The sequence below is a fragment of the Brienomyrus brachyistius genome, unplaced genomic scaffold (genome assembly GCF_023856365.1).
Source record: "Brienomyrus brachyistius isolate T26 unplaced genomic scaffold, BBRACH_0.4 scaffold272, whole genome shotgun sequence".
Lineage (NCBI taxonomy): Eukaryota > Metazoa > Chordata > Actinopteri > Osteoglossiformes > Mormyridae > Brienomyrus > Brienomyrus brachyistius.
In genome coordinates this window covers 101,534-126,549 of record NW_026042547.1, presented here as the reverse complement: position 1 = coordinate 126,549, position 25,016 = coordinate 101,534, and the positions used below count along the sequence as shown (strand labels likewise).

The 25,016-nt window shown below is 43.1% G+C and overlaps 2 protein-coding genes across 6 annotated transcripts; both read right to left on the bottom strand.

Moving 5' to 3' along the window:
• Positions 1 to 1,605: 1,605 nt before the first annotated feature.
• Positions 1,606 to 5,979, bottom strand: LOC125728385 (uncharacterized). Its single transcript, XM_049005383.1, has 8 exons — positions 5,838 to 5,979; positions 5,442 to 5,670; positions 5,104 to 5,244; positions 4,761 to 4,902; positions 4,533 to 4,679; positions 4,188 to 4,414; positions 3,941 to 4,068; positions 1,606 to 3,162 (listed from the first exon to the last, which is right to left on the bottom strand). Exons 1-8 carry the CDS (start codon positions 5,977 to 5,979, stop codon positions 3,131 to 3,133), a joined length of 1,188 nt encoding a protein of 395 aa, XP_048861340.1. The 3' UTR covers positions 1,606 to 3,130.
• A 1,767-nt stretch (positions 5,980 to 7,746) lies between these two features.
• On the bottom strand, positions 7,747 to 24,838 carry LOC125728377 (NACHT, LRR and PYD domains-containing protein 12-like). 5 transcript variants are annotated; one of them, XM_049005373.1, is made up of 12 exons: positions 24,748 to 24,838; positions 24,228 to 24,329; positions 23,630 to 23,743; positions 21,852 to 21,915; positions 21,439 to 21,667; positions 18,260 to 19,973; positions 16,063 to 16,236; positions 12,244 to 12,417; positions 11,678 to 11,851; positions 11,365 to 11,538; positions 11,204 to 11,250; positions 7,747 to 8,409 (listed from the first exon to the last, which is right to left on the bottom strand). In XM_049005373.1, the coding sequence occupies exons 2-12, from the start codon at positions 24,287 to 24,289 to the stop codon at positions 7,880 to 7,882; spliced, it is 3,456 nt and encodes a 1,151-aa protein (XP_048861330.1). In that variant the 5' UTR covers positions 24,290 to 24,329; positions 24,748 to 24,838; the 3' UTR covers positions 7,747 to 7,879. The 5 variants fall into 5 exon arrangements, with proteins under 5 accessions (XP_048861330.1, XP_048861333.1, XP_048861332.1 ...); XM_049005376.1 differs by lacking the exon at positions 11,678 to 11,851 and having other exon boundaries at positions 11,365 to 11,481; positions 12,361 to 12,417; XM_049005375.1 differs by lacking the exon at positions 12,244 to 12,417 and having other exon boundaries at positions 11,678 to 11,763; positions 16,149 to 16,236.
• Between the last annotated feature and the right edge of the window lie 178 nt (positions 24,839 to 25,016).

The window sequence follows — 25,016 nt, the reverse complement described above, 5'->3', positions numbered from 1 at the left end:
AAAGTGATTTAACATGAATTTCTTTGGCTTTCAGTAAAATTGGGAGTTTGAGATAATTTGTCTTCAGGTTAGCAACATCCCTTTTGGAATATTTATTGGTGGGTAGATTTTTAGAGCAGAAAAGGGTATAAGTTGTCTGTGAGGAATTGTCATGTAAATTTCTTAGAAAATTTGACATTTAGGAAGTTAATTTATTAAAATCTTAGGGAAAGTTATATCCATCCATCCATTTTCCAAACCGCTTATCCTACTGGGTCGCGGGTGGTCCGGAGCCTATCCCGGAAGCAATGGGCACGAGGCAGGGAACAACCAAGGATGGGGGGCCAGCCCATTGCAGGGCACACTCACGCATCAGTCACTCATCAGTCACTCACACATGCACACCTATGGGCAATTTAGCAACTCCAATTAGCCTAAGCATATTTTTGGACTGTGGGGGGGAAACCGGAGTACCCAGAGGAAACCCCACGACGACATGGGGAGAACATGCAAACTCCACACACGTGACCCAGGCGGAGACTCGAACCCGGGTCCCAGAGGTGTGAGGCAACAGCGCTAACCACTGCACCACCATGCCGCCCCCGGAAAGTTATATGTATGGATAATTTTGTAGCCAAAGATACCCACAGCATTTGGTATGGGATTGATTTGATCACAGTTAAATACTGTATCCGATTAGGGACCAAGCCATACTTCACATGAAAGACTTCATGCATTTATAATTTAGTGAATTTTTTTATTTATTTTATTTTAATAGAGGTTATGCATGTGTCAGGTTGGGTCCTAGACTCCATCTCGGGCTCTATTCCCCCCCCCCCTCCCCCGCCACACTCCCTGCCGGTGGATGAGGCCCCTGGCCGCTGGTGCGTTGGTGATTCTCGATGTCCGGGGCTGGATGCTTGGGTGGGTACTGGCTCACTCTCAGTGGTTGCCTGGCAGGGCCTGGCCCTCCTGGCTCTGTCGGGCCCCTGCTGGGGGGTGGGGGGGCCCTTGGATCTCTGGGCCGGGGGACTGGTCTGCCCTGGTGTGGCCGGCCGCCGATGGAGCCTGCGGGCTCGCCGTCACGGCCCCCTGGGGCTCCTGCACTGTGGCTGCCGGATGGCCTCCCTCAGGAGCTCTCCTCTGCCCTTTTCTGGGTGGGGGCTGCAATTCTCCCTGCCGTGGTCCTCCAGAGGCTCCCGTGCCCTGGGTGGCCTCTGGATGTCTGGGGCCCTGGTCTCCTCCATGTCAGCTTCATGTCCTGGGGGGGCCTGTGGCTCCCCACACACACTACTAGACATTTACATGGAGAAACCTTATGAACACCAGCGCGGTCATACATACAGGTGTGCACACAGGTGTACAAACAGGTACTCACAGACACACACTGTCTTGATCAGCTGTTGCTTCTAAACAGATAATGTAATACTAGTTATTTGTACTGTTCAACAACATTTAACATTTAATGTTCATTGTTATGCATACAAATGTTGGGTATTGTTTTCTTTCATCAGCAGATATTGAAGCAGATTATCTGTTTTTTTTATTTTCTCTCCCTCTCTCTATCCCCCTTTTTCTCTGTTTTTTTTTTCCTTTTTTCTTCCTCTCTCTCCCTCTCCTTCTCTTGAGGAAATAAATAAAATTAAATAAATAAATAGAAATAAAGCAGTCCTCTGCATGGGGGAGTGGTGGAGGGACTTTAATAAAAAAAAAAAAATAAAATAGAGGTTCCTGACAAAGTCAAAAAGCCTTGATGCAGTAGACAAATTTATGTGGTGCTTTAATGCATTTTAAACTTACAAACGGGGGTGCGTTTCCCAAACAACGACGGAAGTTAGCATTAACGATGCATCGTACTATGGTCCGGTTCAAAATAACCAACATCCGAAATACGACTGTTTCCCAAAACCGTCGTACCACAGTAGCTTGAACCACATTAGTTCGTTGGAAATACAATGGTTCCAGCAATGATTGGTCTGACTGACGGTGAGTCGTGCGCAAAAACTAACAAACTTTATAATATTAATGGTCTAACTTGCGTACAAAACCTTGCAAACTGTGTAATATATAAACATATAACATAAATATATACTGTATATATGTCATCAATTTATTGTGTCAGTCACATAACCCCAATAAAGTGAAAAACTCGGAAATAGCAATAGCGGCAAAATAATGAGATGCTTCTTGGAGTGGTAAACTTTTAGCTATGACGCTGCATTTTGTGAAAGACGTTCTATCTGTAATTACATTGATTTCAGTTCATTGTGTTTCAATCACACTATGAACACTTACAATTTCCTGGTCCGACGTTGTTGCTTACAGAATGTTGGTGGCTGACTGTATTACAGATATTACAGATGTATGTAATATCCAAACATCACAGACATCAAAAGCATGAATTTGTATCTGACTGCTGTAGTATCGTTCCACTCTTCCATTATGGCACTGATACCTGTCAGTGAATAAGGAGTACCTCATCAAAGTGCTGTACTCTTTTCTAAGGTAACTGTTGTCCCTCTGAAATTATGTGTGTAATGAACAAACTGCACAACACCCAATGGTCTGCATAGGGCTACAAATACACACATGTACACATACAAGGGATTATAATTTATAATTATTTTTGGGTTTTATTTTTTTCTTTTTATTTTATTAACGTTTTTTTTATTATTTCTCTCTCTTTTTTAACTAAAAACTGGCGAAGTGTACGATATGGCACAATGACCACTGGGTACACAACATCCTTTACCAAGCAATACACAGTAACTGCATATGCTACTACAGGAGTGGGCAATCTTATTCAGAAAGGGCCGATTGTCATGCCCGGCTCGTCTGCTCCTCGTGTGTGCCACGCCCCCTGATTACCCACGTGTGCTTCCCTGATCGTCTCCTGCTGTGTCCGATTACTTTGATTAGTCCTGTCCTGTTTTAAGTCCTGGTCTTACCTGTTTGCCCTGTCCGTCATTGATGTTACCTGATGTGAGTTGATGTCCGTGCTTCATACCCGTAATAAACCCCTAGTTTTGCCCTGATTTCGGTTGTCTTCCTGTTCCTGCCTGCCGACCCGCACGATCACCGCTTTGTGAAGCAGTGATCGTGACACCGATGTGTTTGCAGGTTTTTTTCGGATAGCCATTTGATCAGTTGTTCAAACCCAGGTGTGCGAACTCTTCAGCATACCTGTCAAGTTTTGGATTTGAAAATAAGGGAAATTTTCCGGCGTCCGCCGCGAGCAGTCCCACCACCCCAACCAAGCTCCAGTATCCCTTACATTTTAAGACAGGTGACAAGAAAGCTAATCACCACTTGTCAACCACTTATAAACTACAATTGGCTTTATGCACAGCTGCACTACTTCCTGAACTTCAGGCAGCTCCTTTGTTTCCTGTCTGCCATTATTGGACAAACTAATTAATCCAGGTGATCAGTTTGTCCAATAATGGCAGACAGGAAACAAAGGAGCTGCCTGAAGTTCAGGAAGTAGTGTAGCTGTGCATAAAGCCAATGATAGGCCTACCTTTGCTGACACTGACATGCTGTGAACATTCATAGCCTAAATGAAAACACAAAAGGGTATATGTCATGCCCGGCCCGTCCGCTCCTCGTGTGTGCCACGCCCCCTGATTACCCACGTGTGCTTCCCTGATCGGCTCCAGCTTTGTCTGCTTACTTTGATTAGTCTCTGTGTATTTTAAGTCCTGGTCTGACCTGTTCCCCTTGTCCGTCATTGATGTAAGTTAGCGTCCCATGTTTCCTGCACCCTGTCCTTTAATTAAACTCCCGTTTTGCCCCGTATTCTCCTGTTCGCCTTTTCCTTGCTCGCCTGCCCGCGAGGTAAGCGGCGATCGTGCGGGCAGGCGAGCAAGGAAAAGGTGTGTCTGACCATTGCTAGGGTGGTTGCTAGGGTAAGTAGTGAAGCTGGGCATAAAGCCTATTGGAAACTCTTTCTATTATCTACCTGTCCCTGGAGTTATGTTAAGGCGAGCTGCAGGGTCCAGCAATTTCAGGTCCCTCAGGAGTGGAAGGTCGAGGGGAAAGGTGGAGAACATCTTCTTAAGCACTGCCTCATAGAAGCTTCTCACCGTTCTCACAGCATCAGAGTGAAAAAAATGCATTAGTGGTAATATTTTTAGGCACACTACAGCCCGTACTCTCATACTGTCAAAAGATGATACCATAATATAACTACTGGGTAATACACTCACTGAAAGATTTTCTTCTCGGCTGACACAGGGAGCTCAGCGCTTCTCGTGAATGCCTTTGTGTCTGCTCCGATAAAGAGATCTTCATCAGCCAACTGATGTCCATCTCCATACTCCACCTCCCTGAGAGGTACACCCACGATTGCCCTGGCTGGTATGAGGTAGCCCAGGATCCTCTTTATCAGCCTGCACATCTCCTCTTCAAGTCTGTGAATTTGTACTCCCTCTGACTGCAAATAATATCAATGGTCACAACAAAATAACAGTGAAATAAGAATGCTACAATAAACACAAACATTTAATTATATATTATTATTCACTAATTCATTCAATATCATTGACACCCACCTGGAAGGCAATGTTAAATTCAGATAAAGGCTTAAGGGCAGCACTCAGGAACAGGAAATAGGTCTTCATGATTGGATCACGCAGATGGCTTGCCAGATCACGCACTTTAACACTCCTCTCTACTTCCTTATGACTGTTAAAGTAGGCCTAAAGTACATAGAGATACAGGGTATAGTAAACTGCATAGTAAACTGTGTAGATATCTGCTGAGTGGAGTTACCATCCTACCTGTAGTGCATCCCACTGGTTCAGCACCCTCTGGATGCAGGTTAACAGACTTAGCCATCTTGTGCTGCAGTACCTGAGGAGCTTCAGGTGGTCTGAATCAGTGAAGTCTACAAACTCTTTGTAGACTTCACATCTTTTTGCACTGAGAGATAGAAAATTACTCTGTTAGTGGTTGGAATTGTGAGTGAGTGAGTGAGTGAGTGAGTGTGTGTGTGTGTAAAGAATATGAACTGCAGGTCTACTAGGCTACCTTGTTCATGAGCTAGCCACATGAATTGTTGTTACATTGTAACACACACAACATTAGGCGAGATAAATATCAGGCCTATATGTATGCATTTACCTTTTATCAAAGTGGGTGTATATCCCCACCAGGATGTCTTCCACCGGTACCTGGGCTGCTCTGATGCCACAGCCAATGGCCAGCTGTACCAGGTGGCAGATGCAGCCAAGGTCCTGGATGTGGGGCTGGCTGGTCTTCAGTCTGCTGATGACCTAGTTATGTCGGCCTTTCATAACACTCGCATTATCAGAGTTAAAGGCAATCAGGTTATCCCATGGGATGCCTCTTTTTCTATTGGAAACAGGAAGCAATGCCACAAAACGTCTCAGACAAAATGTAAGGTTGTAATTACATCCAAACTACTAAACATGTCAACAACACAGTGCAGTTCCCCTTACCTTAATGCCTCACTCAGCTTTCCATACAGATTTTCTGCATTTCCTACATTGCATGTAGGCATCTCCAGGAATCTTGTAGCGACCTGCAGAGTGGCCTCATCGTAGAGTCTAGTCAGGATGACGAATTCTTTGTCTGTTGTTCTGTTGTTGGATTCGTCACACATCAGTGAAAAGGGCTGAGATCGGCATGTTTTGGCCAACTCATCCTGTAGTTCTGCTGCTATGGCAACTGTTGAGTGTCCAGTAATTAGCTAGTAGCCTACAACATGCATGCCATGGGTTGATGCTCAAATGTTAGAATATTCAAACACATTTCAAACCCATTTTATACCGTTTTAGCAAACGTACAGTAGCCCAGCAGTAAGACAGGTAGCTAACGTTATATAGCTAACTTACCTTTGATGAGCTGAGTAGCCTTCGTTTTTCCCGTTGAGTATTTTTGTGCAATAGCAGAGTCCAGGAACATGTCAGCTACACACTTGTTGAAGTCATCATGGAAGGAGAAAGGAATGTTGTTTTTGGCACACGGCATTGCCATTTTTACCTCTGCACTTGTGACCTGGTCTGCCTCAGTGGCATTTCTCGTCACGAATGCTGACATCGCCTGGGCATGTTTTTGTGCCTTTAGCCCGCGCTTGTGCTTGGCGGATTTGTCATGCTGGCAACATCATTCCTTCCCTCGTGTGCGATGCTAAAGTCGCAGTTACAAATTTTACAAAACGCGTGACTGTCCCCCACCCTGCTCTTCTTCAGAAAAATTAATTCGTTGTCCCATTGATCACGGTATTTACACGAGGGTTTTGATTTTTTGGCAGGAGTGCCTTCCTTCTCTGTCCTGGCGTCCATCATCTGTCTTTTCTTCTTTTTTCCAGTGTTTTTTTTCCCGCGTTGTAGGCTACTGCAGGTGGTAGTTATCGCGAGGCTAGTGACAGAGCTCAGATGTTTTTTGGGGGGGATGTTTTTTTTTTTTTTTTTTTAATAACGCAGGTTAAAATACGGGAGATTTACGGGAAAATACTAATACGGGAGGACGGCGGTAAAGAAGGGTAAATTACGGGACTTTCCCGGCCAAAACGGGATACTTGACAGGTATGCTCTTCAGTCGATCAGTCCTCTACGCAGTACTTTAAATACAGAGTTGCAGCAAAAAGCTGCATGCCTAATGGCCCTTTCTGGATAAAATTAACTACCCGCATACTAATACAATACTTTGCAGTCCGAGAATTCTCCCTATTGCTCACTACAGACAGCTGCCGACTTGGTACAATCATACCGTACTGATGACCAGAGACCCACACAACAATTACGTTTCAAACTACATTTACAGACAACTTCACATTATATGTGATCGTAGAACTAAATTATTCCTTATTAGGTATTAAAGATTATAAAATTTCTTACTTACACGGTTGCTATGCCCTTCTTAGACTGCATTTTCCACCATCGCTGACGTATTTACCCTAAACTAAGTTTCTAACTACAGCTCGAGAACAGTAGTTCGAACTGCACAACTTAATGACAGTGTTTGCGAACGTTCGCTCAAACTATGGTTTTGGGAAACTGGTTTCCAAGTAGCAAAAAATATTTTTGCACAATTTTTGCGCAATTACAATTCCCTGAAATGTTCATTGGTCACCTGTGCCCTCATTAGTTATATTCAAGAATAAAACCAATAATTCACAAGTTAAGCTAAAGCCTACCTACTTTCACATGATCACTTTATGGGATTTACTCAGATTAAAGCAACATATTTGCACTCAGTTTTTATGGGTAAATTTATCATTTTTATGTGTAAATTAAACCCAAGTTTAGCAAATAATATACCCAATGCCAATTAAAGGACCCTGTTAAGCAATCTGAAACAAAGTCATACTAGGCATGAAGCAAGTGAACCACGTATAACAAAAATGAAGCAAATTTGCTCTTGAGAGGCAAAAAACCACAAAAAAACTCTGACATCAGGATACTGCCAGCACTTGAAAAAAGCCCCAACTGGTGACTGAGCAAAGCTCAGGAGCAATTGTCCTTTTCCGATGTTAGTTAATGTTACCGATGTTAGATAATATGTGTACAGGTATGTGTGTGTGTGTGTGTGTGTGTGTGTGTGTGTGTGTGTGTGTGTGCGTGCTCTAACTGGGCACTCTGTATGTGGTTTTCTGTATTTACTCTAACTGGGCACTGTGTGTTCTCTAACTGGGTGACATGTGTACATATATAGGGCAGGAGGAAAGCTCCCCCACTCATCAGGATTACATTTACACTGTACTGTAGTTACATTTTAATCAGAGAGAAAAACTTTACTGTAGTTATTTTTCGTTTATTCAGCACACTGAACAGTCATTTATTTTTGTCAAACATACACTTCAGAGTAAAAAGGATTAAAGGTTAAAAAGCATTTTAAAAGATTTTACCTTTTTGCCAGGAGAATCAGCAACACGTCACAGTGACACGGAAGAGTTTATATAAACAAAAAACCCTGGATAGAGGGACTCAGTGAATGAGGAGGTCAATCTGTGCAGGAGAGTCAGTCCATTAGAGGAGACTCTGTAGAAGGACAGAGCACCAGCCCCCCAGTCCAGATACACTCCTACTCTGCGGGGGCCTGAGGGCTCTATAGGTATAACAGTCCGTTTTTTATTGTGCCAGACAGAGTAACTGTCAGGATCACATTCCAGAACCCATGACTTGTTATTGTATCCAAGCAGACAGTCATCATTCCGTCCTTTCCTCCCGATTCCTTTATAAGTCACTCCTATCTCAGCTCCATTTCCATCCCACTCAGCCTCCCAGTAACAGCGGCCAGTCAGACTCTCTCTGCACAGAACTTGGGGGCGGCCGTCAAATCTCTCTGGATGATCATAATATGGCTGCTGCTCCTCTGGCCCCAAACTGGTCACCTTCCTGTTCCCCCCTGACAGAGACAGGCGTCTGTTTGCTGTGTTGGGGTCCAGCGTCACCTGGCAGGAGTCTGTAGGCAGGAGAAGGAGCCGCTAATACCATCAGGCAGACTGGCATCTCCACCATTTTATCACTTACATTTAGCCTGTACTGTATTTATCTCTATTGTACAATATAAAAAACAGCACAGCTTCCCCTAAAGAAACGGGAACTGAAGTATTTGAAATACAGTGATGCCTGCGCTTTACGAACACAATCTGTTCCAGGAAAGTGGTCGTGAACCAATTTTTCCCATAAGAAGACATTAAAATTTGATTAATTCGTTCAAAAGCCTACCAAATAATAATTTTTGTTACCTTTTGTGGTTTCTATAGAAAACCTTTAAAGAAAAACACAATATAGTGTGTTTCCTCTGGGTACGCCGGTTTCCCTGCACAGTCATGCTGAGGCTAATTGGAGTTACTAAGTTTGTCCATAGGTGTGAATGTGTGAGTGAATGGTGTATGTGTGCCCTGCGATGGGGTTGTTCCTCGTCTTGTGCCTGTAGCTTCCAGGATAGGCTCCAGACCCCCCGCGACCCAGAAGGATAAGCGGGTTGGAAAATGGATGGATGGACAATATGGTGTGGCGATGGGTGGACGGAGGCATCGCGGGGGCAGAGAGAGACATGGAGACTTGCTTGATGGGGAAATCATGTTTTCTATTAACAGTCTTTAACCCTTGTATTGTTGTGGTTGTTAATGTTAATGGTTGCATTTCGACACAGTGGTAATTTTACTCATCACCAAAAACGATAAGGAGAACCTGGCGGTATGGTGTAGGTCCAACTGCCTCAATCTGAATGTCAGAAAAACTAAAGAGCCGATAGTGGACTACAGCAAGAAGAAGCAGTGCTACTTTTCACCCATCCAGATGAACAGTGTTCCAGTGGAGAGGGTTGACAACATCAAGTAGCTTGGGGTTCTGCTCACTGAGCACCTCACTTGGCAATCACAGGTCAGCACTCTGGTCACCAGGGCGAGAAAGTTGCTGTACCACCTGAGGCAGCTGAGGAGATTTAGGGTCACTCCAGTGATCCTAAAAATCTACTCAGTTGCTGTGGAGAGCATCTTGACCATGAACATTACGGTATGGTTTGGGAATTGTTCTCTGAAGAACCGCAAAGCCTTGCAGAGAGTGATCAGGGCGGCTAAGCGTTGTGTCAGATCTCCTCTGCTCTCTCTGTTGGACACCTACATAAAACGCTGCAGGTCCAGAGTAACTAAGATAATTAAGGACTCCTTACACCCTGCAAACTGTCTGTTCCACAGACTGAACTCAGGCAGACGGTTCCGTTGCCTAATGTCCAGGACAGAGAGACCCAGGAAACGTTTTTTTTCCCCCAGGCCACAAGGCTTCTCAATTCAAACTAATTCTGGTCCTTCTGTACACTTATGTATGTTTGTACTGGAATTCACATATACTGCACATGTTCACTTTACTGCACAAATAACTTTAGTCAGTACATCATCCTGCCACTGCAATATATTTGCATTGTATATTTAGATTGTATATTTGATAGACTAATACTTATATGGGGGTGGCATGGTGGTGCAGTGGTTAGCACTGTTGCCTCACACCTCTGGGACCCGGGTTCGAGTCTCCGCTTGGGTCACATGGGTGTGGAGTTTGCATGTTCTCCCCCTGTCGTTCTCCGGTTTCCCCCCACAGTCCAAAAACATGCTGAGGCTAACTGGAGTTGCTAAATTGCCCACAGGTGTGCATGTGTGAGTGAATGGTGTGTGAGTGTGCCCTGCAATGGGCTGGCCCCCCATCCTGGGTTGTTCCCTGCCTCCTGCCCATTGCTTCTGCGATAGGCTCCGGATCCCCAGCGACCCAGTAGGAAAAAGCGGTTTGGAAAATGGATGGATGGATGTATTTATATATTGCAATTTTCTTTTTTTTCTCCTACTTTTGAAATTTTTTACAGTAATTATTAACAATAATAATAATATCACTATCCTATACTTTGGCTGTGTTTCTGAAATTTGCATAACGTCCTGTCCAGCCCAGGAGTGGAGGTCATGTGATTTCTGGTCCCACAGTGGACCCAGTGTTCTGCAGCTAGACTCGTCTCCCGGTTTGGGGAAGACTACAGGTGCCATCTAGGAAAATACTAATGAATCTCAAAGACATAAAAGTAAACTCACCGCATGAGCATGAAGAACAAATGCAAAGGATTTCTTTGTGAAATCAAAGACGCAGAACTATATCAGAACATATTTTAAACCTGTTACACTCCCATACAAAGGTGATATAAGCACCTCCATCCATCCATGTTCTGTACCGCTTGTCCTATGCAGGGTCACGGGGGGCTCGGAGCTTATCCCGGAAACAACAGACACAGGTGGGAACCAACCCTCACACAAATTACAGGGCCAATTTAGACTCACCAATCAGCCTACCCTGCATGCTTTTTGGACTGTGGGAAGAAACCGGAGCCCCCGGTGAAAACCCACGTGAACACGGGGAGAGCATGCAAACTCCACACACAAAGGACCTGGGACTGAATGCAGGACATTCTTGCTGTGAGGCAGCAGTGCTGACCACTGTGCCACTGTGCTACCCTGATATAAGCACCTGTTTGTACAAAAAAATGATGAATGAATCAATAGTGCTTTTGGCGATGTCAGTTTTCTCTGTTTTGTTTTTTTCCCCTTTGGATGCTGTATAAACTGTCACACACAGAGAAACTCACCTAAACACAAACATGAAAATCCATCTACATACAGTGCAAAAAGCCACACTCATCACAACAATTAGATGAATACAATCATAAAATATGATTAATGGTATTATTAATAAAAACATGCAAACACACTTACATTTCTGTAAGCCTGGTCTGGTCCTGCACTCTCCACAGTGGCCCACACTATAGGAGAAGCAGAATGACATAGTACTGCTGTATCCATTTATCTATTGGTGCCTCTTCTTCACATACATGCATAAGTATCTGTAGCGTATCAGACACACACTCTGTACTCACTTCAGCTTCTCCAGTTTACAGCTGGGATCCTCCAGTACAGCAGAGAGCAGCTTCAGTCCTGAGTCTCCTGGGTGATTGTAGCTCAGATCCAGCTCTCTAAGATGTGAGGGGTTTGACCTCAGAGCTGAAGCCAGGGAAGAACAGCCTTCTTCTGTGACTCTACAGCCTGTCAGCCTGTAAGAGAGACAGACAAAACTGTCCAATAAATAATATTATCTCACCATTAAAAGTATTACTTTTAAGTAAACATATCTGGTCTAATAAATATTTCAATAATTGCAGTTTACAGCTTGGAATACTGAGTAATACTGACCTCAGTATCTCCAGTTTACAGTGTGAATCCCCCAGTCCAGCAGAGAGCAGCTTCACTCCTGCATCCTGCAGGTCATTGTCACTCAGGTCCAGCTCTCTCAGGGGTGAGGAGTTTGATCTGAGAGCTGAAGCCAGTGCCTCACAGCATTTCTCTGTGAGTTCACATTGGTCCACCCTTAGGAAAATCAAACACTTATAAAACCACTTTTTGCATTGCTATACTGTATAAATAAAAAGCATATTAACACCTCGGTGTTCATTGGTGTCCATTATGTTTTAATCCGTAACTTTTGTTAAACCAAGCACAGTTAAGTTCTAAATTGCAACATAACTGTCACTTTTCTTCATCTATTAGCGCTGCTAACCAATACAAATCGTGTGCTAAGAATTATTGGTTTCCAGCTGTACATTTCTGTAAGCCTGGTCTGGTCCTGCACTCTCCACAGTGGTCCACACTATAGGAGAAGCAGAATGACATAGCACTGCTGTATCCATTTATTTATTGGTGCCTCTTCTTCACATACATGCATAAGTATCAGTAGTATGTCAGACACACTCTGTACTCACTTCAGCTTCTCCAGTTTACAGCTGGGATCCTCCAGTACAGCAGAGAGCAGCTTCACTCCTGAGGCTCCTAGGTGATTGTAGCTCAGATCCAGCTCTCTAAGATGTGAGGGGTTTGACCTCAGAGCTGAAGCCAGGGAAGAACAGCCTTCTTCTGTGACTCTACAACCTGCCAACCTGCAGAAAGGAAATCAAAAAATTTCGAACAAAATGCAGCTGGCAGCGACCCATCATGCCAGTGCTGACGTGCCGAAAGCCATAGTGACTGGCCCCGACCCGCCCAGACCAAATCATATTACATATAACATGATATTACATGGGAGCTTTCTCGTTTTGGCAGGATCGTCTGAGATTTTAGGAAAGTTCCTTTATTCTGTAAGTCTCCTGCGTTAAAACGTGGTGTCTTTTAGGAGGCAAGTGATTATGATTCTGAACGATTCTGCATTAGACATTTCTTTTCGGGCGCTCTATGAGGGTAAGTCATATATGTTATATGCCAGTACAGGCAGTCTACGATGTTTTGAATATGGAGACATTGGTCATAAGAGGCTGCCTTGTCCGCAGAAGAATCACCCAGTTGAGACGGTGGGGAATGGTGGAGAGGGAGTTCAGATGGTTCAAATGGAACATGGACCTGCAGGGCAGGTCATCGACCCTCCTGCTTCTTCTGAGGAAGGAGGATCGAGTGAGACCGGTGATGGAGTGGGTGCCGACACTGCTGCCGGAGAGACTGGGGATGGTGGCGAGCCGGCCGTAAATGTAGAGCCAGTTGCTGCATTAGCCGAATCAGGTCACCCCCCTGAAGTCGATGACGGGTCGGGGGATACTGTATGTGACGGGGGTTTTGTATCAGACGTTGCTGCCGAGAATGCAAGTGATGACAACAGTCTCTCAGATATTTCAGAACTTGCTTTGCAGGCAGGGGACGATCAACAGCTATATTCCTTACAAGAAGTTAATGATTTTTTGGATGAAAGCTATGGGAAGTCGGTACAACTTTCAGATTTTTTCCTGGATTTTCAGAAGTTTTTGGATTCAGTGCGACATTTCCAGAAGATGGCTAGTTATGAGGAGTTGTCAATGCAGAAAAGGTACTGATTCAGAAAATTTGTTACAAAGTTGCGGCAGGGTTGTGGGTCTGGTCTGCACAAATAACGCGAGTTATTACGTTAGATAGGACTGGGAAGGTGCCTTCTATGCCGTCTGGGGTGGCTTTGGGTTGGGTGGTGCAGGAGCGGGGCTTGACAGATGTGTGGTGGGAGCAGCATGAGGTGGTGGCACAAGTCACCTGGGTAAAAGTAACGGCCGGCAGGGTTAGAACCGCTAGGCTAGACAGGATTTATGTGTTGAAGTGCGGACGGAATAAATTTCTAAGGGCTCGTATACCTCCAAGTGCTTTCTCTGATCATCACTTTGTGTCGGCTGTTTTACTTTTGACAATCTCCTTCTTTTTCAGTTTGGGCAAGACGACGAGACCCAAGTCCCACATGTTACACCTTCGACGTCCAGATGGGTCACTGACTACGCCACTGACGGAAATGCAGCAGATGGCCGTGTACTCTTATACAGAGCTTTTTGGTGGAGAAGAGTGTGATCTGTCTAGCATGGAGGTGCTGTTGACGGGATTGACCAGCCTGGGAACCACGCAGTGGGAGGCCCTGGACGGGGACCTTCGGCTCCACGAACTGGCGTCAGTGGTTCAGTGTGTGTCACTTGGGAAGGCGCCGGACATCGATGGCCAGCCAGCTGAATTTCAAAAACTCAAAACACTCTCACCCTTCCACCATAACCGAAAATCCACCTCAATGTCCCTATTGCTATGTAGCTTCACAAATTCAGCCATCATCGCTCGCTTATCCTTATCTTTCCCACCATTTATTCGGTCTAGATCTTTATGAGATTTGTAACTGGACTCTGAGGGCCAGAAGGCTGCCGACTAGCTGCACGAGAGCTGTGCTGACTCTCCTCCCGAAGAAGGGCGATTTGGGATTGTTGTCGAACTGGAACCCTGCAGGAGTCAAACATATCCTACAGGGGTTCTCCACAGTGTGGGGGCAATGCAGAGTGTTGTGTGAATTCGGCGATGATCAAAGCCTAGTGTTGAAAGTATGACGTGCATGGTATATTTTATGGACCAAAATTTTGCTTTATTTCACTTTTATTTATTTATTTGAATTGTGCATTTGTGTTAATGAAGAGATTTTAAAAGTCAAATCTCTCTCTCTCTGAACACAGACGGCCTGGAGGATGACCACACAGAAGGGACTGCTGCCCCCCACCTGCTCAGACAGCGACCAAGGAGCCGGGCCCAGCCGTGTGAGGAAGGAGCTAGCCTCTGCACTCCGACTGCCCTTAAACTGCCCTTCCTAAATGTTCCTCCCTTATCCCCCTAAAATAAACACAGCCCCTTTAGGGGTGTCCATATGGAATATTATATGGTACTGTATAACACATAGAGAATGTAATCATTAGGACTCCATTAAGAAGATGTAACCAGAAGCTGATATAAATCATACAGAATGTGACCTTGTAACCTTTAGGGAATGTGGACCAATTGCTGATGCACAATGTGATTAAAAATACAGTAGGTATGAATGAGCACCTTGTGTTAGCTTAGGAGTTTTTGTATCTCTCAGCTATCTCATGTTAGCCTCGGTCATATGAATATGCACTTTAATTAGTTTCACAGCTTCACAGTATTTTGAAGGCCCAGAATATTCCGTTCTGTAGCAGAGCATCTCATTTCGACAAGCAACAGAAATGACTGGCAGTCATCAGCCATGTTTCTGCCAGGTGTCCCCAAACCGACTAGGAACTCTGACCAGAGGAGATGTGAACATCCCCAGCAGCTAATGCAGGCCCTTCAGGCTACCTACCTGATGCACAGCTTGTTTTATATTAAAATCGTACAAATCATGAAGTTAAAAGTTAATTGCAAAAAAATTATGGATGCAACAGTACTTTCAGGAATCCTATTTGAGGGACCATAGCACATAAACATTTGAAACACTGTGGTCCATACAGATCTGTACAGTACAGTGGGAGCTGATTACAGGAGTGATTCCTCTCTCACAGCTGACAGGTGGCTGATGTGACACAGGAAGGTGCCCATGCAGCAGGTATCCCAAAATAAAGGAGCATTTTATTTGGTGTAATTCCACGTGAGGAAATGTGATTAAGGGTCCTCTGCTATGAAACTATGATAAGTCCAGCCCCGGTATTTAGTACATAGTGTAACAATATTAAGTCAGTATAACAATATTAAAACAAAGCATGTACATCATGTCCTCTTTTCTGAAAATTAAAAAGCTGAAGTCTATACCTGCTTAGTGGGAATGAAATGGTGTGAGTGCAGTGATTCGCTCGTGTGACTTGCCTTGCAAACATCACAGAAACACTTTATAATATAAAGTACTGACATAGTTCATGCTTAGACAGCTTGGATTCAGGATCAGCTGCATTACCAGCTGAGACACTTCATACATGACAGACTCTTATAATATTAGTCCTTCTGCTGCATCTAGAGGCCTAAACAGGAGTTTAAATCAGAGTAAATGAAGTGGCCATGGGGCAGATCCCTCAGCCCTTCCCAGGACACTCCTTTCTGTGTCTGCAGGGTGGAGGGTGTTTCGTTTGTACTATCAAACACTTGTGGCCTGTGGTTTGATGTGTCCCAGTTGCAGTGTCATTGTGAAATACCAGTTTACTATTTGACTGGGCAAATATGACTGACTCCAGTATCCCCAGTTTACAGTGTGGAATACCCAGTAGCACTGACCTCAATACATCCAGTTTAAATGTGGAATACCCAGTAATACTAACCTCAATTTCTCCAGTTTACAATGTGAATCCCCCAGTCCAGCAGAGAGCAGTTTCACTCCTGAATCCTGCAGGTCATTGTCACTCAGGTCCAGCTCTCTCAGGTGTGAGGAGTTTGATCTGAGAGCTGAAGCCAGCATCTCACAGCATTTCTCTGTGAGATTACAGCTGTTCAGCCTGCAAAAGGAGCCGTGTTATTATACACAGACAGATGGGTATGTATCCTACACATCACTGATCATGGTGACACAAAATATGCAAACAAACCTTTTTCAACATAATAAGAGGCACAGAACACAGTTCAAAGAGAATTAGTGGCTAAATAAAACATTACATTAAATCACCACAGATAATGATTAAATATGGTAATTAAAAAAAAAAAATCTAATGATCATCATGTTCTCTGTCATGAAGAATATAGTGAACATTTTCATTTCAAATCACAAATATCCTGAAAGGTTTTGTGTGCAGAACGTTCAGGAACTGGGTCAATCTACTCAAACGAGCATCTGGTGGCACAGTACAGGTTCTCCTGTGAGTTTACTGTGTATTTTGGCCATTTTTGCAGTCATATAATCATTGACAGCGGATAAGTCTATCATAGGTTAAAAACCTATAGTTTTATTCAAACAAAGGACGGTCATGGAAAACCTGTCACTTTACTACATCACTAACTTCAGTCAATGTAAAATCTGGCTTCCATTTTCATAAGTCATACAGACCACATTCCCTATAATGTTCTGTATGTGTTATATTGCATTATCTTCCAGAGCCAGTTTTAATAAGGGCATGAATGTGAATAAGCACTAAAATCAATTCAGTCACAGGTTCATTAAAATATATCAGTTATTTTGTTGTTTCAATGTCATTGAAACTCTGTATCCAACTCCAACCTGCTTTTTAATGCACTGCTGTTTAATGATCTTAAAGGGCCAGTTACCCTGAGACTCTTTAATATCTGCATAAGTATTTTCATAAAGCTCTGAACAGCGCTTTGGCTCAGTGATCAGCACTACAGCCGACCGTCTAGGGTGCCGGGTTCAGTTCCTAGCTGGGAAATGTGTGTGTGTGTTTATGTGGGATTTGACTGATGTTCAGAGGAGTTTATGTTTTTTAAATGACACCTAAATTTCTGATCCTGTGAGTGAAATCCTTTTTTTCTGTATCGGGAAATTATAAAATCACCAAAACCATAATTGTAGGACTACCAATCCTATCAGATATGCTTTTAAAAAGAACATTCATTTAAAAGAAATATTTATGAACAGTGATACTACTTTCCTCCGAGTGGGGAAATTGTCTTTTCACCCATCCCATTTTGTTCTCCCTGACACACACACACACAGGTGAGAGGAAGTTTGGGGTAACAGCGCAGGTTCAGCCAGCATCCAACGCCCCAGAAGTGATTGGCATTAAGGAATTTGTGCAAGGGCCCAGCGATGACATCACTCTGTCGGCCAGGAGACCAGAACTAGCGGCCTTCCACTCACAGATCTGAACATTCTGTGAAATTCTGGTTCTTGGCCGTTTGTCACACAAAGGACGGTCATGGAAAACCTGTCACTTTACTACATCACTAACTTCAGTCAATGTAAAATCTGGCTTCCAGACTGTCATGGTGAAATAAAAATCCAACCTCGTGATTAATCCACAGGGGAAATAAATGTTACATTTTCATTATACACTTTAAACAATGTTAATATATAACCGTCGACTGGATTTGTTGTTATTGCTGGGAACGTATATGGAGTTTCTTTGTACATGTACTGTGACAATAAAGATATTCTGTTATGTTCTCTCCTCAGCCAGGAGCAGCTTAAGGCCAGCAGAGGGCGCCAGTGAGCAGCCAGAGACAGCAGTCATACGCCTCTGGGCTCCATCACATGAACATGCCTGCAGACAATAACACTCACATACCACTTATACACCCTGTGGATAAAGAGCCCTCACTGTGTCTATAGCAGATTAGGAGGCTGTGCCTGTGATCAGAAGGCAGACTGGATGGGAACGGAAACGTCACTTTTTTGTTTGATACTACATCACTACTTTCAGTCATTTCAGTCTGTGGTCCAGATTAGCTACTGCGATACAAACAGCTGTAGTTGAGATAATCAAAATATTAATATTCATCAGAGATTTCAAACAATATTCATGTATTACTGCCAGACCAGACATGATTTCCCATCCCCATGTCACTTACAGAGCCGTCCTGGAGTCCTTGACCACATGCAGCAGCCTCCTGTGCTCTTTATCTGATCTGATAAATTTCTTCAGATCAAACACATCCAGCTCCTCATCTGACATCAGCATCACAAAGGTCAGAGCTGAGTACTGTGCAGGTGAGAGGTCTCCTGCTGAAAGGCCTCCTGAAGTCAGGTATCTTTGCATTTCCTCTACTAGAGAATTGTCACCCAGCTCAGTCAGACAGTGGAATAGGTTGATGGTCCTTTCTGGAGATAAATTCTCCTGTATTTTCTCCCTGATGTATTTGGCTGTTTCCCTAATGTTATGTGGGCTGGTTCCTGTCTCTCCCAGTAGTTTTTGTAACAGGGCCTTACTGGAGTCTGTTGAGAGACCCAGGAGGAAGCGGAGGTAGAGGTCCAAGTGTCCATTCTTGCTTGTTAATGCCTGATCCACTGCAGTCTTCAGCAGGTTGGCTGATGAGTTTGAACGAAACACATATAAAGCAGCGAGATACTCCTGGATGCTCAGATGCACAAAGCAGTACACCTTCTCCCGATACAGCCCATATTCCTCTTTAAAGACTTCTGTGCACAGTCCAGAGTAAACTGAAGCTTCACTGACGTCAATGTCATTCTCTATCAAATCTTCCTCATAAAATATGAGATTGCCTTCCTCAAGGTTGTCAAAAGCCAGTTTACCAAGTTTTAAAAGGAATTCCTGGCTGTGTGTTTTAAGCTGTAATTTCTTCATATACTTCTCATTTTTAAACCCTGTCTGAAAAATCAGGAAGTGTGTGTACATTTCAGTCAGAGTCCTTGGAATTTTTCCCCTGTCAGTCTCACTAAAAAGCCTCTTAAGCACGTTGGCTGAAATCCAGCAGAACACAGGTATGTGGCACATGATGAAGAGGCTCCTTGATGATTTCACATGTGTGATAATCCTGCTGGTCAGGTTCTGAATACTGAATCTCCTCCTGAAATACTCTTCCTTCTGGGCATCACTGAACCCTTGTATCTCTGTCACCCGGTGGATGCATTTAGGAGGTATCTGATTGGCTGCTGCTGGCCGGGAGGTTATCCAGAGGAGAGCGGATGGAAGCAGATTCCCCTTAACGAGGTTAGTCAATAGCACATTAAGTGGCATTTTCTTTGTTACATCAAACCAGCTCTCATTGTTCAGAAAATCGAGAGAAAAGCGACATTCATCCAGACCATCAAAGATGAACAAGATTTTATAACGAAACAGCTCAGTGGATTTCAGCGATTTCAGTTCTGGGACAAAGCAGTGAAGCAGTTCAATCAGACTGTATTCATCCTTAATCAAATTCAGGTCCCGGAAAGGAAGAGCAAATATGAAATGAACATCCTCGTTTGCTTTTCCTTCTGCCCAATCGAGAATAAATTTCTGCACAGAAATGGTTTTCCCAATACCTGCAATTCCTTTAGTGAGTACAGTTCTGATAGGTGTCTCATGCCCACATAAAGGTTTAAATATATCATTGCACTTGACTGTAGTATCTTCTGTTCGCCTTTTCTTGAATGCTGTTTCAATCTGTCTCACTTCATGTTCATCACTGACTCCTCCAGTCCCTCCTTCAGTTATGCAGAGTTCTGTGTAAATCTCATTGAGAAGTGTTGGCTGTCCTCCCTTAGGTTTCCCTTCAAATACACACTCACAGTTCTGCTTCAGGTTACTTTTGATTCTGCGCTGATATTGCAACATGAGCTGTCCTGAAAAAAAAAAGAGAGGAAAATGCAATAATTCTCGTTGTGATCCAGACCAGTATGGGAGGAAGAATATTTTCCAAAAGCACACTTTTTTTTTACACATAAAAATGTGACAATTGTGAAAAGTTTTATCACACAAATATTACCGCAACACCACCTACAGTATTGTGCATAATACTTTGGCAGGCAAAGAAAAAGTAATGCCGTCAACATTAATGCGTTAATGCTTGCAATTAACCGGGAAACCTTTATGCTTTATTTTGCTTTTAATACAAATTAATTATGTATGCTGATCCAGGGCCGTAGGTTTTGGCAAACTGCACAGCAGCTGCAAAAGATGAAGAGACTCTTCTGAAGAGGAGAACAACGCTTTGTTATTAAGTCCTTAAAAAGACTAACACAGGTACTCAACAAGCACCAAAGCACCATAAGACAGAATCACAGGGAAGTCAGATGCTGAACAGTAAGGCACACGAACTGTGGGCAATTTATATAATGATTGAAGCCACTTGAGGCAGGATTCACGCAAGACACAGGCAAGGGCACACAGGACAATGGGGAACAGCACAAGGATTTACAATAATAAATACAACAGGGCTATGTACATGGCTGGCGAGCATGCTGGGATATGCTAATAGGCTTCACTATATGGAAGCCACCCCATTGGTGCTACGCTGTTAACATTGGGGGGAGCGGGAGACTAAACCATTTTAATGGAGGGTAGGGGTCTCTTGGTGAAAACTGTCAGAAAGAAATCATGCATTATGTGATGAGCTATATTTGTGGTATGTGTTTTATTTTTTTGTAAAACAAGAATTCCAGTTATGATTCATAAATCATCATGTTACATGCCTGTAGAGGGCACGTGTTTTTGCTTCCAGGTGTGTCCTGTCGCACTGGTGATGTCAGGAGAATGATGATTGACACCCTCCTTGTCAAACCAGAAGTTGGACTGGGGCGGTGCTAAGCTGTTATGACTGCGTTGAAGCGGCAAGATGGCGCGATCAGTTTCTATGCTGTTGCCCTTCGGCAAGATATGCGTATTTGTTTGGGTTTAGATTGTTCTTTTGTACTTGTGGTGGATTTAAGAACTGTGTTGTATCTCGTATACCTGTAGTATGGGACCCGGGTTCAAGTCTCCGCCTGAGTTACATATGTGTGGAGTTTGCATGTTCTCCCCATGTCGTCGTGGGGTTTCCTCCGGGTACTCCGGTTTCCCCCCACAGATCAAAAACATGCTGAGGCTAGAGTTGCTAAATTGCCCATAGGAGTGCATGTGTGAGTGAATGGTGTGTGAATGTGCCCTGCGATTGGCTGGCCCCCCATCCTGGGTTGTTCCCTGCCACGTGCCCATTGCTTCCGGGATAGGATCCGGACCCACCGCGACCCACAACATGAAGATCCTTTTCTTTGGCTGCCTAAGACTTTAGCACAGTACTGTACATGTACAGAATGTTAAGGCTCTTACCCTTCTCCAGTAAGTCAGCGAGGTCATTTTGCTTCATGGTCCTCAGGATGTACAGTGTGATCTTCAGAGCACCCTCTCTACCACAGGTCTTCTGCTTCTGACCATCACTGTCCAGGTCATTGTCCTCCTCCAGCTGAGGCTCAGAGCATTCTGGGTAATTCTGATCTAGGTACCTCACAAACTTCTTCAGTTCATCCTTTAGGAACTTTATGGCTTTTTCCTCTAGTGACTAAAATAAACAGTCATGGTTGATTATTGCTACTTGCACCAAAGCTTTCCGCACATTCATTTGTGAATCATAGTTTAAAATATATTTCCTTTAACATGATGAATTATACAGCTGTGTAAAGTATAAGGTAAAATATAAGGTAATTCACATAACAGCTAAGAAAACATCGGCAATAAATACAAACCTTCAATGTGGATGATAAACCGGATTTGTCATGTAGATCTGAACTGCATTCTTCATTTTCGTCTCTGTGAATAAGGCAGAAATGTTAATCTAATTCAATCCAATTCAAATGTATTTATGTAGAGCATTTTCACAATATTATATTGTCTCAACGTGCTACACATCATCTCTGCCAAATGCCCCCAGAGAGCGAGCCATAATGTATGACAAGTACAATGTACGATAATTTTACCCCAGTTATTTCATTAGCATGAGAAGGTACAGATCTGTTTTCATCCGGCTGCGCAGACATACTTGGCCTGTTTATGTGCAGTCGTCTCACGTGCCTTTACAGCCAATCAGCGCACGATGTAACACGTGGTGACACACAAAGTAAATAATGCTGAGCGGTTTAAGCGCAGATTTGCATGGCGGAGTTGCAGTTACGGAAGACGCAAAGAATGAGCATACGCAACATCGCCATCAGACCTACAGAAATGAATGGGAGAAAGACCCCAGTTTTACTGTGATAGAGGTGCTATTCTGCCCAGAGGTGGTTTTTACAAACGTTCTGTAGGTAAAAGTTGCATTACACACTATAATATTGCACAGTCTATGATAATATGTGTTACTGAAGCAGATTTTCTGAGCAACGTCAGAATGGAAATTGCGTACGTACGATAATTTTTCTCAAAATATGATCATTTTAAGTTGCTGGTTCGATACTTCAACAATTAAGATCTGGCAACACTGGTTAACACACACATACCAAGTTGGCCAAACATGGCATATGCTGCAGTTGAAGGACGCAAAAGTGCCATTTTGAAGTATTTTGCAGACGAGCATGGAAAGGCTAAGGATGTCGATAAGCCTCTATGCAAACAGTGCTACAAAGTTGTGGCGACAAAGTCAAGTAGCACGTCAAACTTGGCGAAGCATCTTAAAGACCGACATCCTGGTCTTTATGAGACATTTCGCAAAGTCAGTAAACCTCGTGTTCCAGCAACACTGAACTATTAAACACTAATCAAAAATGCCTGGCTCAAACCTTAACATTTAATTTTATTTATCCTTTATTTTACCAAGAGGTTCCATTGAGATACAATATCTCTTCTTCCAGGACAAAGATGGCACCAAATAATAACAATAATACAAAAATTTCATATACATACGCACAGAGATGATTAATATAAACACAAACTAAAACATATACAAATACTCAAACTCTCCAAAAATACCTAGAATAAAATGAATATATATGAAACAATGACACTGTTCTTTGAGCTCAGAGTTTGAGATTTTTAAACACATTCAGAGAAGGCAAGTCTAAATACAATATATTTTGTAATATATTCTACTCATGTGGTCCATAAGAATAAAAGGCGGATTTCCTCAGGTCTGTGTGTGTGGTGGGAGGCTGAAGGAGAAGTTTAACTGATGAACGGCTTCTGTATGTATTAGTGCGGAATGTCAGCAAACTACATATGTACTGAGGTAATTTGCCCATTAAAGCCTTTGCAATAAAAACCAGGCAATGCATTTTCCATCCAAGAAAAGGAAACATATAAGCAGTTAGCCAACAAACACGTCAGCCGTCTGTTATCATTAAGGTAGTGGATAGGCGCAATTGCTAATAATAAAATAATATAGTTAATTTGGGAACAATACAAAAATGTAAAACAAAAATGTCTCCTGTAAAATCCTGCAAAATGTGGTAAACACCCAGTCATACTTAAAAAAAAATAAAAAATAATAATCATCTGGTCATACTGCCCAACTCCAGATTAAATACACATTTACCTTTGATCTGTAGTAATAAGTCCCTCTCTGAAGTTCTTTGGTTGATCCATTGACCTGTCACTCTTCAGGGAAACACAGCTGGGTACAGGGGAGTCTGCTCTCTTCATCGGGACACTGTGGGCAGTGAGAGGAAACAAACCCTCATGGTATAAATATAATTTATACAACGGGGACGGCATCGCATTGCTGTTTGAAACGGTTGATGCAAGCAGACATATTTAGAGTCAGCAATAATGTGAAATAAATTGTCACCTAAAATTTAGATTCCTATACGAAAGGTTTAGTATCACTGTTAAAAGCTACATAATAAGACTGATCTTTGGTAGTTTTTCCCCGTTTATATATTTGTTTGCTTGCTTATTTAGTTTGTGTTATGTGGCCATTTTGGATAGGAGGGATGATCTGTTGCTTGCCTCTAGTAAGAAAGAACTCTCTGATTGTGGGGAAAAAAAGGCAAAGAAAGAAGATGACAAGGTGTTTTTATTAAGCTACACATATTAAAGTGCTGCCCACTGAGCCAGTCCTACCTAGAAGCCCAGGTTACATTTATGTTAAGACCCAGAGAGACATGCATGCTAGCGGGCTGTAACACTGTTACCTCTCAGGGCTCTTTCTGTTACCCCCCACAGGAGGGGGCATTTCAGAAGCAGCTTCCTCCATTGTTGTGCTGATCCAGACCAGATGATTCCTGCTGGGGCCTCTGTGAACATGAAGTATAAATAGATACATACTGTACACAAACAATATCTAGTACTCAGCACTTTTACATCGAATCACCGCACTGGGTCTCCATTTTGTTACTCTGACACATTTCATGTCCGGGCTGCAGACTGACTTTCTCCACTAGTAGCACTGGAGGTCCTTAGTGAAAATTTTAGGAGCACCAGCACAAAATTTTTAATTTAAAAACACTTAGATCGACATGCAATGCAACACATCTTGTATTACTGAGAAATGCTTTGGAATAAATGTACAATTTACAGCAATGACAATGTGACGTTTTACTTTCAAAGAGAAAGACAAAAAAATAAAGTAGTGCTTAAATCAATGGCTTTGCCGCTCTGTCATACATGCTAATTTTAGTTGACATTAGTTGTCTCTCTTGACTAGAATCTTACCTTGCAATAAAAAAATATAATTTTTTTTCCGAAGAATCTTATGTGTCTTGATAAAATGGCGACTCCAGTTTTAAACGACTTTCACTTTCATTTATAAACAGGAAATGATCCGCTTCGTGTCAAACGCGGAAGAGGTCTGAGCAGAAACGGACGCGGTCTCAGTGGCACGGCGGACCGTTTTTGGGTATTTTATCCATGTAACTTAATAATAAACGATAAGCGAAAGGGGACAAGCTCCTATCGCCACCTAATTCTGTCATAACACACAT